This window comes from Oncorhynchus gorbuscha, linkage group LG01, assembly GCF_021184085.1.
Source record: "Oncorhynchus gorbuscha isolate QuinsamMale2020 ecotype Even-year linkage group LG01, OgorEven_v1.0, whole genome shotgun sequence".
Taxonomy (NCBI): domain Eukaryota; kingdom Metazoa; phylum Chordata; class Actinopteri; order Salmoniformes; family Salmonidae; genus Oncorhynchus; species Oncorhynchus gorbuscha.
The window spans coordinates 62,248,784-62,267,471 of record NC_060173.1 but is presented as its reverse complement, the minus strand read 5'-3'; the positions used below and the strand labels follow the sequence as shown (position 1 = coordinate 62,267,471).

General features: G+C 46.6%; 1 protein-coding gene across 1 annotated transcript in view; it reads right to left on the bottom strand.

Annotated features, from left to right (window-relative positions):
* b4galnt4a (beta-1,4-N-acetyl-galactosaminyl transferase 4a) overlaps positions 1 to 18,688 on the bottom strand; it is a 470,997-nt gene that overhangs the window by 16,066 nt on the left and 436,243 nt on the right. The window contains exons 10-11 of the mRNA XM_046358032.1: positions 4,255 to 4,419; positions 3,702 to 3,811 (exon numbers count right to left, since the gene is read on the bottom strand). Of these exons, the coding sequence (XP_046213988.1) occupies positions 3,702 to 3,811; positions 4,255 to 4,419 (275 nt within the window). The remainder of the gene's footprint in view (positions 1 to 3,701; positions 3,812 to 4,254; positions 4,420 to 18,688) is intronic.

The window sequence follows — 18,688 nt, the reverse complement described above, 5'->3', positions numbered from 1 at the left end:
TCATGTTGAATCCGTTTAATTTACCACATCTCAAGGATAATCAATGCACCTGAGCTCAATTTCAAGTTTCATAGCAGAGGGTCTGCATACTTATGTAAATAAGGTATTTCTGTTTGGTTTGTATCCTCCACAGGTGTGAAATGTGTTGCAGGGGAAGCTCAGGTTTAAATGCCTGTTGCCATTTGCTCGCCTTTGCTTTCCTAACTGTGTGTATTGGTTCCTGACTTCCCTGAAAATTTGCATATCGCAGGGACTATTCGATGCTAGTGCAGTACCCCACGGATGATTTTCACATATGGTGGCCAGGGCACAGATGGGAGCTGAGGGGGGTCTATAGCAGACGGGAACAGTGAGGGACTTATTTCTAAAGAAATTCATTTTTATAATTTGAAGCTCAAACTGTTTGGGCATAGACCTGGAAAGTATGACATAACTTTGCAGGCTATCTCTGCAGTATATTGCAACTCCTCCCCCTTTGGCAGTTCTATCTTGATGGAAAATGTGGTAGTTGGGGATGGAAATCTCAGAATTTTTGGTGGCCTTCCTAAGCCAGGATTCAGACATGGCTGGCTCCTACTCACACTAAAGCTGTGAGTAAAACAAACTTTGGGAGGAGGCTTCTGATGTTAACATGCATGAAACCAAGGCATTTACGGTTACAGAAGTCAACAAATGAGAGCACCTGGGGACACACAGGGCCTGGGTTAACCTCCACATCACCCGAGGAACAGAGGAGGAGTAGGACAAGGGTACGGCTAAAGGCTCTCAAATCTGGTCGTCAAGTACTTTGGCGACGGAGAATAAGAATAGATTCAGGGCATAATGTACAGACAGGGGTATGGTGGGGTGCGGGTACAGTGGAGATAAACCTAGGTATTGAGGGACAATAAGAGAGGTTGCATCTCTGGAGGCAATAGTTATGCTAGGTGACGTCACCCCATGTGTGGGAGGTGGGGCTCCGCAGAAAAATAAAATAATGATAACTACCCTAAACAACAGTATAGAAGGCATATTTACAGAGAGAGACATAAAGCGAGGCATAAAGCAATCAGAGGTGTTGATTGGGAGAGCTAGCTAAGACAACAGGTAAGACAACAACAGCTAATCAGACACACAGGGCCTGAGATCAAAGGATGGGGCCGAAAAATAAACTAAATAAACTAATTGGAATGCCGTGATTAATGAACAGTCTAGCAGGCACCAGCTATGTAGCCTTGTGATCATAGGGTCCAATGAACAGCAAAAGATGAAACAGGTAAGTCGTTACTATGCTAGCAAGCGGGAGACACGGCGTTCATAAAGATAGCAGGCTGGGGCTAGCAGAAGCGTCTTCACCGACGTCCTACAAAGGCCGGTTGAGGGCACATCGGACAGAACATCGGACAGACCAGTCATGATGGATTGGTGGGGCGCCGTGTCGACAAAGGCTACAGGCCAATTGGCAAAAGAGGTATTGTAGCTGGAGTAATTTCGTTTGCTACCCGGGAGATGCGCCTGGCTCAAGGCTAACTGGTGCTAGCTTCGGGGCAAGGGCGTTAGCCACTATAGTCACTCCTTTCTAACACGTTTAAAAAAAGATATCTCGTAGTAGAACTGCAAAAGTGTTGCTCTCCACTTTCTGGAGGACCGAGTTTTGAAATCATTGGAATTAGAGTATGATAGCTAAGGAGATGAAGAAAATGATGGCGTTTTATCGTGAATATGCAAGAAGGCTGTTGTCTAAAACACCTGTCTCCGAAATTACACCTTCAAACTGGGCAACAACGGCATCCATGACAGAGAGGGAGAAGCATCCATCCATGAATACAGGTAAAAGAGAGTAAGAGAGAACATTTTCAGATATTACACATTTCAAATTTTGTCAGAAAGTTGTTTTCTTTTCAGGTTAAAGTGTACTATTAGCTAGCTAGCTAGCTAGCTAACTTTAGCTGGCTGGCAAGCAAGCTAACGTTACATGTATGATCTGTGTAGTAATATTATTCATATCTCAGAGCCATTTGCGTTGCTTGTTATAGCCTAATGTTAGCTAGCTAACATTGAACTTGGTTGGTTAACTACCTGCAGATTCATGCAGGGTAGTAACGCTATGAGTTGGGATTATGGTTCATTGTTTAGCTAACTAGCTACATGTCTGAACAAAAGACTCCACTATGCAAGTAACTATTTTAATAAAATGTTTATGATGTCACTGCGACAACTGTCGATAGACGTAGCTAGTTAATTCGTTCTGGCTATCTACTCCAATTTCAGAGCAATCTCGTCTGAGTGTGCCAGAGCGCAGAATAACTGACTAATTTACAAACGCTCAACACCCGTTGAATATGGCCGGTGTCAATAAACATTGGCAAAAAAGCATAATTCAATTCTTGGCAGCAGGACAGTTGCAGTCACCAAAGCTCTGGACAACATAAAAATAGCTCTGATAGAGCGAGTGAAATGGTCAGAGTGAGTTGTACTCTCATTTGTCTGGAAGTAACTAGCAACCTAACCTAGCAACCTAGCCTGGGTGCTTGACTGCTGTTTTTAGGGCAGAACGTTCAGATCAACCCTACTTTTCGTCCAGAGCTCCGAGGGTGAAATACTCTGAATTTACGAACGGACAATCTGACAATGCTCTGAGTTTACGAACGCCCAAAGCACACTCTGGCATTCCAGATTAAATTGACGAACACACCTGTAGTATAAGCCAGCTTTAAAAGTCTTGAAATATTTGGTTGTTTAGTACATAGTCTCACATGTGAATCCTTGAAGAAATGTGTGGGGCTAAAGCTTAAAAGGGTGTGAACGATGCTGAATGGGTGTAGACAAAGAAGAGCACTCCAGTAGGTACCAAAACATTCAAAAGCCATTTTCTCAAAAGTGAGGTTACAAGTTTATCAACTTTCAAAGCAGAATTACTTTCCCATTGTTCCTCAACTGTAGTGTATGATATACCATTTTCTAGCTCTGAGTCTCTAATTTTATCCAATATAAAAAACACCATTTACATTTTGCCACGTAAGACAGAATCCTCTCTGCTTTGTTCTAGGCTGAGGTCATTTGAATATGAAGTGTAAGTCCTTGATGTGTGCTGCTCTAATCAGGTGATAGGGCACGGCAGCATCCCAAATGACCCCCTATTCCCAATAGAACTCTGGTCAAAGGTAGTGCACAATGTAGGGAGTATGTGCCATTTGGGACACAGGCTAATGACCCCACACAAGTGTGTGTGCATATAAAAATGCATGGATACACATCCACAATCACACACACATACACACACACACACACACACACACACACACACACACACACACACACACACACACACACACACACACACACACACACACACACACACACACACACACACACACACACACACACACACACACACACACACACACACACACACACACACACACACACACACACACACACACACACACACACACACACACACCCATATCATGTTTCAAGTTCTCATGTTTCTAGCATGTTTCACAGGGAATACTCACACCCACAGACATGCCCACACACAGAAACGTGCACAATGTGTGACCGTCTGTCTTCCCTCCCATGAGGGGTTACTTACAAAATGCCTTGATGGGTAAGTACCCCCGAAATAGGTGGAAATGCGGACACCCACACGCACATGCACGCAGGAACGCACGCAGGCACACACTTATGCATACACACACAGAACTGGAGGGCTGACTTACAAACTGTAGGCCCTGGTATCTGGCTATGGGGAAGTCTTTGACGACGTAGGTAGGGGAGTAGAGACAGGCTGGCAGCACGTTCTCCAGATGAGATGCCTGGATCATAGGGGCTAGAGAGAAGGATGGAGGAGAGGAAGAGAGAAAGAGAGAGATAAGATAGAAACTGCGTTCCACTGTCTATACTAGAATGCATGCTCCAGAAATACTTTTCTGAACCAACACTTGCACTTCAATCACCCCCCATTTCCATCTCTGACATTGCTGATAGCTACTTCATTGAGTAAAAGTGTACATACGATGCCTGTGATATGTGGTTGTCCCACCTAGCTATCTTAAGATGAACTAACTGTAAGTCTCTCTGGATAATAGACTAAAATGTAAAAAAATAATAATAATAAATATTGCTTCATTGTAAGTGTTATGCTATATATGGATACTGGAGTAGAGGCATGATGGAGTTTCTTGAAAAAGGAAAAATAGGGTGAGATTAAGAGAGAAAAAGACTGGTAGAGAGAGATGTGCATGGCTGCCTGCTGCTATACTATATACTTACTGCTATAGAAAGTGTCTCGGGGGTCTGGTTTAAGCATGTCTGCTCCGTGCTGGCTGCTGAAGTGACTGTGCTCTTGTGACTGTTCCTCTACTGATGATGGTCTACTGTGACTGGCCAGGGTCTGAGGGATGTGGTCCACACTGTTCATCTTCAGACTGGATTCATCTAGGACAGAGAGAGAGAGAGAGAGGGGGAGAGTGAGAAAGCGGGGTTGGGAGCAAAATGGAGAGAGGGAGAGTGAGAAAGTGGGGTTGAGAGCAAAAGAGAGGGATAGGGAGGGACGTACATAGGCACCTGAGCAATAGAGCAAACGGAGCAGCTCCACCCCCACTTTCAAAATAGGGGTGCAAATGATTTGTAATGTTTTAAGCTAGTCTGTATTCAAATAGATATGTCCGTATTATATAATGATCAACAGATTGCAATTTTTGCTTCGCTCGTACGCACCACTGTTTTGAATCCGTGCAGATAGAAAGCACTAGTTGCACCACTGGTGTTTAAAATGAAAAGCCACCTACAAAATAAAATTGTTTATCTATTATTTTTAGCTGTGTCCAGTGGTGTTGGTTCAATGGCGTTGTTACAAATCATTTGAGCTGCGCACCACAAGCAAATGTATTGTATAATTGAAATGTGCCTATAAGAACCATGATGAGCACGGGCATGTCTGATTCGCTGTAGAGCAGATTCTGACTCTGAGTAGCCTTCTATCAGACATTTACATTACATTTACATTACATTTAAGTCATTTAGCAGACGCTCTTATCCAGAGCGACTTACAAATTGGTGCATTCACCTTATGACATCCAGTGGAACAGCCACTTTACAATAGTGCATCTAAATATTTTAAGGGGGGGAGTGGGGGGTGAGAAGGATTACTTTATCCTATCCTAGGTATTCCTTAAAGAGGTGGGGTTTCAGGTGTCTCCGGAAGGTGGTGATTGACTCCGCTGTCCTGGCGTCGTGAGGGAGTTTGTTCCACCATTGGGGAGCCAGAGCAGCGAACAGTTTTGACTGGGCTGAGCGGGAACTGTACTTCCTCAGTGGTAGGGAGGCGAGCAGGCCAGAGGTGGATGAACGCAGTGCCCTTATTTGGGTGTAGGGCCTGATCAGAGCCTGGAGGTATTGAGGTGCCGTTCCCCTCACAGCTCCGTAGGCAAGCACCATGGTCTTGTAGCGGATGCGAGCTTCAACTGGAAGCCAGTGGAGAGAGCGGAGGAGCGGGGTGACGTGAGAGAACTTGGGAAGGTTGAACACTAGACGGGCTGAGGCGTTCTGGATGAGTTGTAGGGGTTTAATGGCACAGGCAGGGAGCCCAGCTAACAGCGAGTTGCAGTAATCCAGACGGGAGATGACAAGTGCCTGGATTAGGACCTGCGCCGCTTCCTGTGTGAGGCAGGGTCGTACTCTGCGGATGTTGTAGAGCATGAACCTACAGGAACGGGCCACCGCCTTGATGTTAGTTGAGAACGACAGGGTGTTGTCCAGGATCACGCCAAGGTTCTTAGCGCTCTGGGAGGAGGACACAATGGAGTTGTCAACCGTGATGGCGAGATCATGGAACGGGCAGTCCTTCCCGGGAGGAAGAGCAGCTCCGTCTTGCCGAAGTTCAGCTTGAGGTGGTGATCCGTCATCCACACTGATATGTCTGCCAGACATGCAGAGATGCGATTCGCCACCTGGTCATCAGAAGGGGGAAAGGAGAAGATTAATTGTGTGTCGTCTGCATAGCAATGATAGGAGAGACCATGTGAGGTTATGACAGAGCCAAGTGACTTGGTGTATAGCGAGAATAGGAGAGGGCCTAGAACAGAGCCCTGGGGGACACCAGTGGTGAGAGGGCGTGGTGAGGAGACAGATTCTCGCCACGCCACCTGGTAGGAACGACCTGTCAGGTAGGACGCAATCCAAGTGTGGGCCGCGCCGGAGATGCCCAACTCGGAGAGGAGAGGAGGATCTGATGGTTCACAGTATCGAAGGCAGCCGATAGGTCTAGAAGGATGAGAGCAGAGGAGAGAGAGTTAGCTTTAGCGGTGCGGAGCACCTCCGTGATACAGAGAAGAGCAGTCTCAGTTGAATGACTAGTCTTGAAACCTGACTGATTTGGATCAAGAAGGTCATTCTGAGAGAGATAGCTGGAGAGCTGACCAAGGACGGCACGTTCAAGAGTTTTGGAGAGAAAAGAAAGAAGGGATACTGGTCTGTAGTTGTTGACATCGGAGGGATCGAGTGTAGGTTTTTTCAGAAGGGGTGCAACTCTCGCTCTCTTGAAGACGGAAGGGACGTAGCCAGCGGTCAGGGATAAGTTGATGAGCGAGGTGAGGTAAGGGAGAAGGTCTCCGGAAATGGTCTGGAGAAGAGAGGAGGGGATAGGGTCGAGCGGGCAGGTTGTTGGGCGGCCGGCCGTCACAAGACGCGAGATATCATCTGGAGAGAGAGGGGAGAAAGAGGTCAGAGCACAGGGTAGGGCAGTGTGAGCAGAACCAGCGGTGTCGTTTGACTTAGCAAACGAGGATCGGATGTCGTCGACCTTCTTTTCAAAATGGTTGACGAAGTCATCTGCAGAGAGGGAGGAGGGGGGAGGGGAGGAGGATTCAGGAGGGAGGAGAAGGTGGCAAAGAGCTTCCTAGGGTTAGAGGCAGATGCTTGGAATTTAGAGTGGTAGAAAGTGGCTTTAGCAGCAGAGACAGAGGAGGAAAATGTAGAGAGGAGGGAGTGAAAGGATGCCAGGTCCGCAGGGAGGCGAGTTTTCCTCCATTTCCGCTCGGCTGCCCGGAGCCCTGTTCTGTGAGCTCGCAATGAGTCGTCAAGCCACGGAGCGGGAGGGGAGGACCGAGCCGGCCTGGAAGATAGGGGACATAGAGAGTCAAAGGATGCAGAAAGGGAGGAGAGGAGGGTTGAGGAGGCAGAATCAGGAGATAGGTTGGAGAAGGTTTGAGCAGAGGGAAGAGATGATAGGATGGAAGAGGAGAGAGTAGCGGCGGAGAGAGAGCGAAGGTTGGGACGGCGCGATACCATCCGAGTAGGGGCAGTGTGGGAAGTGTTGGATGAGAGCGAGAGGGAAAAGGATACAAGGTAGTGGTCGGAGACTTGGAGGGGAGTTGCAATGAGGTTAGTGGAAAAACAGCATCTAGTAAAGATGAGGTCGAGCGTATTGCCTGCCTTGTGAGTAGGGGGGGAAGGTGAGAGGTTGAGGTCAAAAGAGGAGAGGAGTGGAAAGAAGGAGGCAGAGAGGAATGAGTCAAAGGTAGACGTGGGGAGGTTAAAGTCGCCCAGAACTGTGAGAGGTGAGCCGTCCTCAGGAAAGGAGCTTATCAAGGCATCAAGCTCATTGATGAACTCTCCGAGGGGACCTGGAGGGCGATAAATGATAAGGATGTTAAGCTTGAAAGGGCTGGTAACTGTGACAGCATGAAATTCAAAGGAGGCGATAGACAGATGGGTAAGGGGAGAAAGAGAGAATGACCACTTGGGAGAGATAAGGATCCCGATGCCACCACCCCGCTGACCAGAAGCTCTCGGGGTGTGCGAGAACACGTGGGCGGACGAAGAGAGAGCAGTAGGAGTAGCAGTGTTATCTGTGGTGATCCATGTTTCCGTCAGTGCCAAGAAGTCGAGGGACTGGAGGGAGGCATAGGCTGAGATGAACTCTGCCTTGTTGGCTGCAGATCGGCAGTTCCAGAGGCTACCGGAGACCTGGAACTCCACGTGGGTTGTGCGCGCTGGGACCACCAGATTAGGGTGGCAGCAGCCACGCGGTGTGGAGCGTTTGTATGGTCTGTGCAGAGAGGAGAGAACAGGGATAGACAGACACATAGTTGACAGGCTACAGAAGAGGCTACGCTAATGCAAGGAGATTGGAATGACAAGTGGACTACACGTCTCAAATGTTCAGAAAGTTAAGCTTACGTAGCAAGAATCTTATTGACTAAAATGATTAAAATGATACAGTACTGCTGAAGTAGACTAGCTGGCAGTGGCTGCGTTGTTGACTTTGTAGGCTAGCTGGCAGTGGCTGCGTTGTTGACACTACACTAATCAAGTCGTTCCGTTGAGTGTAATAGTTTCTACAGTGCTGCTATTCGGGGGCTAGCTGGCTAGCTAGCAGTGTTGATTACGTTACGTTGCGTTAAAAGAACGACAATAGCTGGCTAGCTAACCTAGAAAATCGCTCTAGACTACACAAGTATCTTTGATACACAGACGGCTATGTAGCTAGCTACGATCAAACAAATCAAACCGTTGTGCTGTAATGAAATGAAATGAAAAATGTGATACTACCTGTGGAGCGAAGCGGAATGCGACCGGGTTGTTGAGTGCGGAAGTTCTATTCAGTAGACGTTGGCTAGCTGTTGGCTAGCTAGCAGTGTCTCCTACGTTAAGGACGACAAATAGCTGGCTAGCTAACCTCGGTAAATTAAGATAATCACTCTAAGACTACACGCTCTAAACTACACAATTATCTTGGATACGAAGACAGCAAAGACAACTATGTAGCTAGCTAACACTACACTAATCAAGTCGTTCAGTTGAGTGTAATAGTTTCTACAGTGCTGCTATTCGGTAGACGGTGGACGTATGCTAGCTGGCTAGCTGCTGGGCAGATAGCAGTGTAGACTACGTTAGGACGACGAAATACGAAGTTGCAATAGAAGTGCTGACTGTTTCACTTTGTTGTCCTCTTTCTTTTCCTTTTTCTTCTGTCCTTCTTTTCTTTTGTCCTTATTTTGTCTTCCTTTCTTCTGTTAACTAGATATTTTTTGTTGTTATTCTTTGTAAGCTAGCTAGCTTCTTCCAGGAGAGTCCCTAGCAACTGCTTAGCAACAAGTAAACAATTCTGCTAGCAATTCAGCTAGCTAAGATAACTGTACAATTTTATGAAAAATAGTTAATTTAGTTTAATTTAATTTAATCAGCCTACCAAAGGTTGCACTTGAGCAGGAAACTGCATGTCTGGTAGCTCACGGACTGTCAATGAGTAGCTTGCAAGTAGATAGTGAGAAATAATCAGTAGTAATATTAAATATGTGAAATAATTTTCATCCCCAAGAATTACAGGCGTTTAACACCATCCTGCATTTTTGCTATCTATTTTCCCAACTTAAATCGGCTAAATCACATTGTTAAAAGATTTACATTCAGTTACAAAAGTAACAGTCCTTTCTGGGCGACCTGGTCTCAGAGCATTATGTATTTTTCTGTACGTAAATCTGAGACTCTCCATTCAGTGTGTTGTGTTACATTTCGTATGGTATGTATTCATTGTCCATCATCCATTAAGTATGATATGTTCCAAATTACAATTTGTATGATAAGTTACAAATTTGCAAAATGTACAACATCTTACAAATTTGCAAAACGTATAATATGTTCTAATTTGTTGTGAGTAACATTAACTAGGTGGCTAGGTGCATAATGCTAATGTGGGGTTAGGGCTGAGGTAAGGGTTAAGGTTAGGTTAAAAGGTTAAGGTTAGGGGAAGGCTTGGCTAAAAGTGTTATGGTTAGCGTTAGGAGAAGGGTTAGCTAAAATGCTAAGTTGCAAAGTAGATCAAAAGTAGAAGTGGTTGAAAAGTTGTCAATTAGCAAAAATGCAAACATTTCCTTTGGGTTGCTAGACATTCGCCTTATACATAATGCCAAAATATGCAGGGTGTATATGAGTAGCTCATGATTTTTTTTTAGGTTGCAACAAAATGTTGGAAACCCCTGCTCTACCCCAAACTGTTTGAATATGTTGCAGATTTGGGACCGCAATTTACGGATATATATAGCTGCCCCCCAAAAAATCACATTTGATAATGATAATGATAAATTATGGCCAAGAGCCAGTGAGACGTGAAATGAACTAAGCCAGCTCGGAGTCGGACTCCGCAAACCAAAGGCAAGTGGCTATACAAGTAAGCAACTAGGGACGCAGCTGACAGACTAGTGGATTTGGGAGACGCTGGACATAAGGCCTTTTTTTTAATGACCGCGACTGCCTGCCGTGTCTACAAACCAATGACAGTATACAGTGGCAAGATAAAGGATGTGAACCCTTTGGAATTACCTGGATTTCTGCATAAATTGGTCATCAAATGTGATCTGATCTTCATCTAAGTCACAACAATAGACAAATATAGTGTACTAAAACAAATAACACACCAAATATTGCATTTTATATATTGAATACATAATTTAAACATTCAGTGTAGATTGCAAAAAGTATGTGTGGAAGGACCGCTAGAGGGCAGGCTGGGCTCATGGATAGTAGCCCAACAAAGCATGGGAGACAAGGTAACCAGAGTCAATTAAGCACAGCTGACGGTACTAATGAGATACTCTCCTTCCCCTACAAAAGAGAGAATGGAACCAGCAGAGAGGAGGGGAAACTATCTCTGGAAGATGGCCACCGAGAGAGAGAAGCTGTGCTGAAAGAACCACTAAGACGGTGACAAACCCGTGATTTATGTTTGTTGTAGTTTAAAGATTATCCTATTGTGTTCTTGTTTCATCTGGAGAAGAAGATGTGTGTTTTTCCTTGGAAGATTTTTCATTGATTATGTTAGAATGTTTTTGTTGACAAAATACCCTCAATAGAGAACCGTGTTCAATCAGAAAAACCTACTCCTGACTCGTTTATTCCACCTTCCCGCTTTAGAGTGACGCCTAATTACTTGGTACGCTCACATTGGTGGAGGATGCGGGCATTAGGTGGACGAGTGACACAAAGATAGGTGAGTAAATCAATATTCTTCCAGTAGACCCGGAGGAACCATTCAAGAACGATGGATAACGCCCTACTACAACAATTGATCACGGCACAGCAGACAACCATAGAACTCCTGCAACAACAGCTGAGTCGACGAGAAGAACCTAGAGTTAGGCCAAGAGCGGCTGCTCACGCCATCTTACCTCGTCTCTCCAAGGAGGATGATATTGAGGCCTTCCTCATGACCTTCGAAAGGACGGCCACCTTGGAAGAGTGGCCGCCCACAGAATGGGCTAGCGCATTAGCTCCTCTTTTGACCGGGGTGGCTCAGTAAGCCTATTTTGACCTGGATTCCCGCGAAGCTGCGGACTATGGGCAACTAAAAACCGATATCCTGTCCCGGTACCAGCTGACTGCCAGAGATAGGGCTGTAAAGTTCCATCAATGGACCTATACAGCTGATCAACCCGTCCGTGCCCAGGTCTTCGCCTTAATACGACTGACGAAACAGTGGCTAGAACCTGGAAAGGGAGTAGGACATGTGATAGAGACTCTCGTAGTGGAAAAGATATTGAGAGAATTACCCAGTGACTTAAAAAGGGTTGTGGGGCAAGCCAACCCGTTGTCAGCCGACGACATAGCCCAGGCGGTGGAAACATATCGGTCTACAGGGGAGTTGTTAAAAAGTGACAAGGAGGAACGGAAGGAGTCTTCCAATCCCGTACCACGACTCACCCCGGCGCGCCCGCCACCGAAACGTCCAAGCCCCCCCCGGAGGTGGGAGAAGTCAGCCACCACACAGCCGGGTCGGTGTTAAGTGTCAGTCTCCCAACCATTATGCCCCACAATGTCCTAGCAAGGATGAGCCCATGGTCACGGAGTCGGCACTGCCTACCCCCACACATCCCGTTTTGAGGGGGCAGGATCAACACTGTTGGTTAGCAGAGATAGCCCCAGCCTCAGAGATTCCGGTGCGAGTTGAAGGACAAGATGTGGTAGCTATTCTCGACTCGGGAAGTATGGTTACGTTAGTAGAGCGGATGGTGACCTCCGCAACACTGCTACCAGACAAAGTAGCCGTATCCTGTATCCATGGAGACACCCACTATTACCCCACTGTGAATCTGCCTATTCTCACTCCAAAAGGAAGGTGTACAGTCAGGGCAGGGAAAGTGCCCCAGCTGAAGGTGCCATTATTGATCGGGAGAGACTGTCCCCTATATAAGGAGCTTCGGCAGATGACGTTATGCACGGGAAGAAGGGGGACAGGAAAGAAGAGAAACTCCAAGCCCGAGGTAGTAGTACTACAAGGAGACGTAGCCTCGTCCTCGTCCTCTACAGCAGAGGAAGAAATAGCGACCCAACGTTTACGACAGATATTCCAGGAAACCACCGATGAAGACACCTGTGAAGGGTTATACACAACGCAGGAAGGAGGGAGCAACCAGGCACTAAGGGATATATTTGAAGCTCCATCCGAGGAGGGAACCTGGAAGGGATTCTCCTCGGTCCCCCCTGATGGGGATGTGGAACAACCTCCACATCCCTCTACTGAGGTTGACCTGCCCCAGGAATTAAAGGGACAGTTCGGCCCCTCGCAGCATAGAGACCCAGACCTAAGGGAGGCCATGAGGAAGGTGAAGGTGATCAACGGGAGGAACGTTGACAGATCAGGTGAGCCCCCTCTTCCTTACTATGCAATCAGGCGGGGTCTCTTATACTGGGTCGTACGATGAAGGGGGGAAAACCAGGAATTACTAATGGTGCCTAGACCATACAGGGATACAGTTCTACATTTAGCCCATTCCCACATCCTAGGAGGACACCTGGCACGAGACAAGACTATTGACAGAATCATGCAGAGATTCTATTGGCCCCGTGTCACCCGAGATGTGGCCAGGTATTATAAGACGTGTGATCAATGTCAACGTACAGCCCCACGGCCACACCTACGTAACCCTTTGATTCCTCTCCCCATCATAGAGACTCCCTTTGAACGCATAGCTATGGACCTCGTAGGACCCCTCCCAAAATCCGCCAGAGAACACGAGTACATCCTAGTGGTTATAGATTACGCTACCAAGTTCCCGGAGGCCATACCCCTGCGTAACATGTCATCAAAGGGAATTGCCAAGGAGTTATTCCTGATGTTCTCTCGTGTGGGCCTTCCCAAGACGATCTTAACCGATCAAGGAACCCTGTTCATGTCCCGGTTGATGAAGGACTTGTGTCGGTTATATTAGGTTCAACAGATACGTACAAGCATATTCCACCCTCAAACAGATGGGTTGTGTGAACGCTTGAACAAAACAATTAAAAGCATGTTGAGAAGAGTGGTGTCCCGAGACGGGAAAAACTGGGACATGCTTCTCCCACACTTAATGTTTGCCCTGCGAGAAGTACCCCAGGCATCCACTGGATTCTCTCCATTTGAATTGCTCTATGGCAGACCCTGTCGAGGAATCCTCGACTTAGCCAAGGAGACCTGGGAGACCCAACCATGCCCCTTTCGATCTACAATAGAACATGTTACCCTGATGAGAGACCGCCTGTCAGCAGTGTGGCCCATAGTCAAGGAGCATATGGAGAAGGCCCAAAGGACCCAAGGCCGGGCCTATGATAAATCTGCGACCCCCCGTGAGTTCACCGTGGGAGAGAAAGTGATGGTGCTTGTGCCCACGGCCGAACATCGCTTGCTGGCGCAGTGGAGGGGGCCCTACGAGGTAATGAAAAGGGTCTCACCGGTCAATTACCTCATCAAGCAACCTGACAGGAGGAAGAAGGTCCGACTCTATCACATAAACCTGCTGAAGACGTACCATGGACGAGAGGAGGAGGTGGCTTTGATGGCCCTGGAGGGCAAAGAAAAAAAAGAGGCTCTACCACAGGTGCGCCGTGGCCAAACTCTCCTACCGGAGCAGTCAAGACAGCTAGACAAGCTGATTATGAACTTTGTCCTGGGAATGGAGTGAATATTCGACCAAACAGATGTCCTGTTCCACCATATCCACACTGAACCCGGCAAGAAAGTGCATATCCGCCCTTACAGGATTCCTGAGGCTCGCCGAGTCATCGCTAAGAAAGAGGTGAGGGAGATGTTGAGGATGGGCGTGATCGAGCCCTCGACGAGCGAGTGGTCCAGTCCCATAGTCCTGGTTCCCAAAGCCGATGGTAGTATGAGACTCTGCAACGACTTTAGGGGCGTGAATGCCATCTCTACATTCGATGCGTACCCCATGCCCCGCGTGGATGAACTCTTGGAGTGCTTAGGAAAGGCCAAGTTCATCACTACCCTGGATTTAACGAAGGGATATTGGCAAGTGCCGGTGGCTCCGGAGGATCGCCCAAAGACTGCCTTCGCCACCCCAGAGGGGCTTTTCCAGTATGTGAGGATGCCCTTCGGACTGCACGGAGCCGCGGCAACCTTCCAACGCCTCATGGATGCCATTCTACGGCCCCATCAAGAGTATGCAGCGGCGTACATAGACGATGTGGTCATCCACAGCGAGGACTGGGATAGTCACCTCCTGCGATTACGGGCGGTGCTCGTGAGTTTGGAAGCCACAGGGTTGACAGCCAATCCAAATAAATGCTGCCTGGGCCTGTCCGAAGCGGAATACCTGGGGTATACCGTGGGGAATGGGAAAATACGCCCGCAGGCAGAGAAGACCAGGGCAATTCGGGACTGGCCTCGACCCCGGACCAAGCGAGACGTTCGGGCCTTCTTAGGGTTAACAGGATATTATCGCTGTTTTATCCCGGGATATGCAACCATTGGCAACCCCCTCACAAACCTCATCAGGAAAAACCTGCCAAACCAGGTAGAGTAGAAAGACGAGACGGAAGAGGCCTTTCAATTGTTAAAAGATGGCCTGTGTTCTGATCCCGTTCTACAGGCTCCGGACTTCTCACAAGAGTTCATTGTGCAGGTCGACGCCTCGGATACAGGGCTCGGGGCCGTACTAGCTCAGGGTAAAGGTGAAGCAGAGAAGCCGATTCTCTTCATTAGTAGGAAACTCAGCGATCGGGAACAGAGGTATGCGACCGTAGAGAAAGAGGCCTTAGCCATCAAGTGGGCCCTCGATTATCTCCGGTACTACCCACTGGGTCGGAAGTTTGCATTAGTCACTGACCATGCGCCCCTCACGTGGATGGCTGGTAAGAGAAACAATAACAGAATAGCCAGATGGTTTTTGTCTTTACAACCGTTCTCTTTCCATGTCATCCACAGGGCCGGATCGAGGAACGGGAATGCTGACGCGCTGTCCCGACGCGACCAAGACGGTGCGTCTGGCGCCCGACCCTCCGGTTCGGTCCTGGGGGGGAAGGTATGTGGAAGGACCACTAGAGGGCAGGCTGGGCTCATGGATAGCAGCCCAACAAAGCATGGGAGACAAGGTAACCAGAGTCAATTAAGCACAGCTGACGGTACTAATGAGATACTCTCCTTCCCCTATAAAAGAGAGAATGGAACCAGCAGAGAGGAGGGGAAACTATCTCTGGAAGATGGCCACCGAGAGAGAGAAGCTGTGCTGAAAGAACCACTAAGACGGTGACAAACCCGTGATTTATGTTTGTTGTAGTTTAAAGATTATCCTATTGTGTTCTTGTTTCATCTGGAGAAGATGTGTGTTTTTCCTTGGAAGATTTTTCATTGATTATGTTAGAATGTTTTTGTTGACAAAATACCCTCAATAGAGAACCGTGTTCAATCAGAAAAACCTACTCCTGACTCGTTTATTCCACCTTCCCGCTTTAGAGTGACGCCTAATTACTTGGTACGCTTACATATGTGAACCTCTAGGCTAAAGACTTCTCCAAGATTAAGTTGCCACATTGAATTATGACAATAAAAAAATCTAAACACAACATAAGGTAAAGTACTGGTTCCATGTTTAATGAGCTGAAATAAAAGATCCCAGAAATGTTCCATAAGCACAAAAATCATATTTCCCTCAAATTTTGTGCGGAAATTTGTTCACATCCCTGTGCGACGAGATTGGAGATGCCTTGCCCTATAAAAAACACACACAATTTGAGTTTGCTAGTCACAAGAAGCATTGTCTGGGGGGGGGAATACTTATCCTATCCTAGGTATTCCTCTTTAAGGAATACCTAGGATAGGATAAGTATTCCCCCCCCCCCCCTTTAGGATTTAGATGCACTATTGTAAAGTGACTGTTCCACTGGATGTCATAAGGTGAATGCACCAATTTGTAAGTCGCTCTGGATAAGAGCGTCTGCTAAATGACTTAAATGTAAATGTAATGTAAATGTCTGATGTGAATCATGCCTCGAACATAATAGGTCTCTGAAGACCTAAGATTAATAATTGTTGACTTGCATAAAGCTGGAAAGGGTTACAGAAGTATCTCTAAAAGCCTTGATGTTCATCAGTCCATGGTAAGACAAAATGGTCTATAAATGGAGAAAGTTCAGCACTGTTGCTACTGTCCTGCAAAGATGACTAAGAGCACGGCGCAGAATGCTCAATGAGGTTAAGAAGAATCCTAGTGTCAGCTAAAGAACATGCTAACATCTCTGTTGACGAGTCTACGATACATAAAACACTAAACAAGAATGGTGTTCATGGGAGGACACCACTGAAGAAGCCACTGCTTCACATCTGAAGTTTGCAAAAGTGCACCTGGATGTTCCACAGCACTACTGGAAAAATATTCTGTGGTCAGATGAAACTACAGTTGAGTTGTTTGGAAGGAACACACAACACTGTGTGTGTAAAAAAAGGCACAGCACACCAACATCAAAACCTCATCCCAACACTAAAGCATGGTGGAGGGAGCATCATGGTTTGGGGCTGCTTTGCTGCCTCAGGGCCTGGACAGCTTGCTATCATCGATGGAAAAATGAATTCCCAAGTTTATCAAGACATTTTACAGGAGAATGTGAGGTTATCTGTCCGCCAATTGAAGCTCAAAAGATGTTGGGTGATGCAACAGGACAACGACCGAAAACACAGAAGTAAATCAACAACCGAATGGCTTCAACAGAAGAAAATACTACTTCTGGAGTGGCCCAGTCAGTCCTGACCTCAACCAGATGGAAATGCTGTGGCATGACCTCAAGAGAGCAGTTCACACCAGACATCCCAAGATTTTTGCTGGAGTGACAGTTTTGTAAAGAGAAATGGTCCAAAAAAAATTCTGACCGTTGTGCAGGTCTGATCCGCAACTACAGAACATGTTTGGTTGAGGTTATTGTTGCCAAAGGAGGGTCAACCAGTTATTAAATCAAAGGGTTCACATACTTTTTCCACCCTGCACTTTTCCCACCCTGCACTATGATTGTTTACACCGTGTGTCAAATAAAGACATGAAAATGTATAATTGTTTGTGTGTTATTAGTTTAAGCAGACTGTTTGTCTATTGTTGTGACCTAGATGAAGATCAGATCAAAGTTTATGACAAATTCATGTAGAAATCTAGGTATTTCCAAAAGGTTCAAATACTTTTTCTTGCCACTGTACATGAATATACAAAGCCATTGGTCACGTGACACCATTCATTCCTATGGGAAGACTCAATAGCGCATTGAAGACAAATGAAGTCGGTTAAGATATCTCATGGAGATTTAACATGCGCAGTTCGAGCTACTCCAGGTTGTGACGTTGAAGTCTAGCTCAGTGCTGCCCCCTCTCATTGAGTAACTCAAGTTGAATGTTATAGTCGCTTATACTGTAGATATGTCAGTCCGTCAGTCAGTTGGCTAGCTGCCGCAGAGACTTCTATTACTATTGCAGTAACGTTAAATGGCTCTGGCAAGTGTTAGCCAGCTAGCTAGTTGGCTGGCTAGAGGGATGAAGTAAGAAGCTAGCGATAAACGGAGCTTGACCTCAGCAGGAGCAAAATATAAGCTACTCAATTCTAATCATAACATTGCTTTACAGAGAGTACTAGTGAAACAGAGAGTGACGAGGGCGAGGCAGGCTGCAATGCATGCAGAAGAGACACAGAGAGAGGAAGCAAGCAGGGAGAGAGGTTATTACATTGGTTCCCAAACTTGGGATCGGGGCCCCATCTGGGATCCCCTGAGAAAATCTGTGCTAATCTTAGCAAACAAATTAAGAACTTTACAAAAGAAGAAGATATGTTTCAATATGAACATCTCTCCGTGACCGACCTAGTAGGTCTACATTCAAATGCAATCAAACTGCAAACAATACAGTTCTAAAAATGTAATACTCTTTTGTTTATATTCAGTGGTAGTTTGTCTTATCCCGATTTCCCATCACATCACTGGGTATTGTCATTATAGCAACCTTGGATCTCGACTAGGTGTTGGGTTGACGAGAAGAGAAGAGGCAAGGAAAGGAGATGCAAGATGAGGAAAGGAAAGGAGAGATGGACGAGAGGAGAAGAAAAGAGGTGAGACGAGTGGGTATAATTACACCAATCAATGATGTGCAGGAAGGAGTGAGTGCCAGTGATTTATAGAGTGTCAGTAGCAAGGCCTGAGATGAGGAATGCTTTATAATTAACAGGGCAGCCCAAGTTGTCTTTTTAATCCCAAATGGGATTCTGGGTAAAGCAGAGTGGTACTGTATGAAGCATTTTCCCGGTGGAGAAAGTAAGAGAAGATGTGTGTGTGTGACAGAGAGAGAGACCCAAGGAAGAGTAGCTGTTGGTAAAGGATTAGCTTTATTAAATAAATGAATCAATGCAAAAAGCTGGCAGGTGTCCCCCCACCTCCTGCTTGGTTCACCTGCTCTTGGCACCACCTG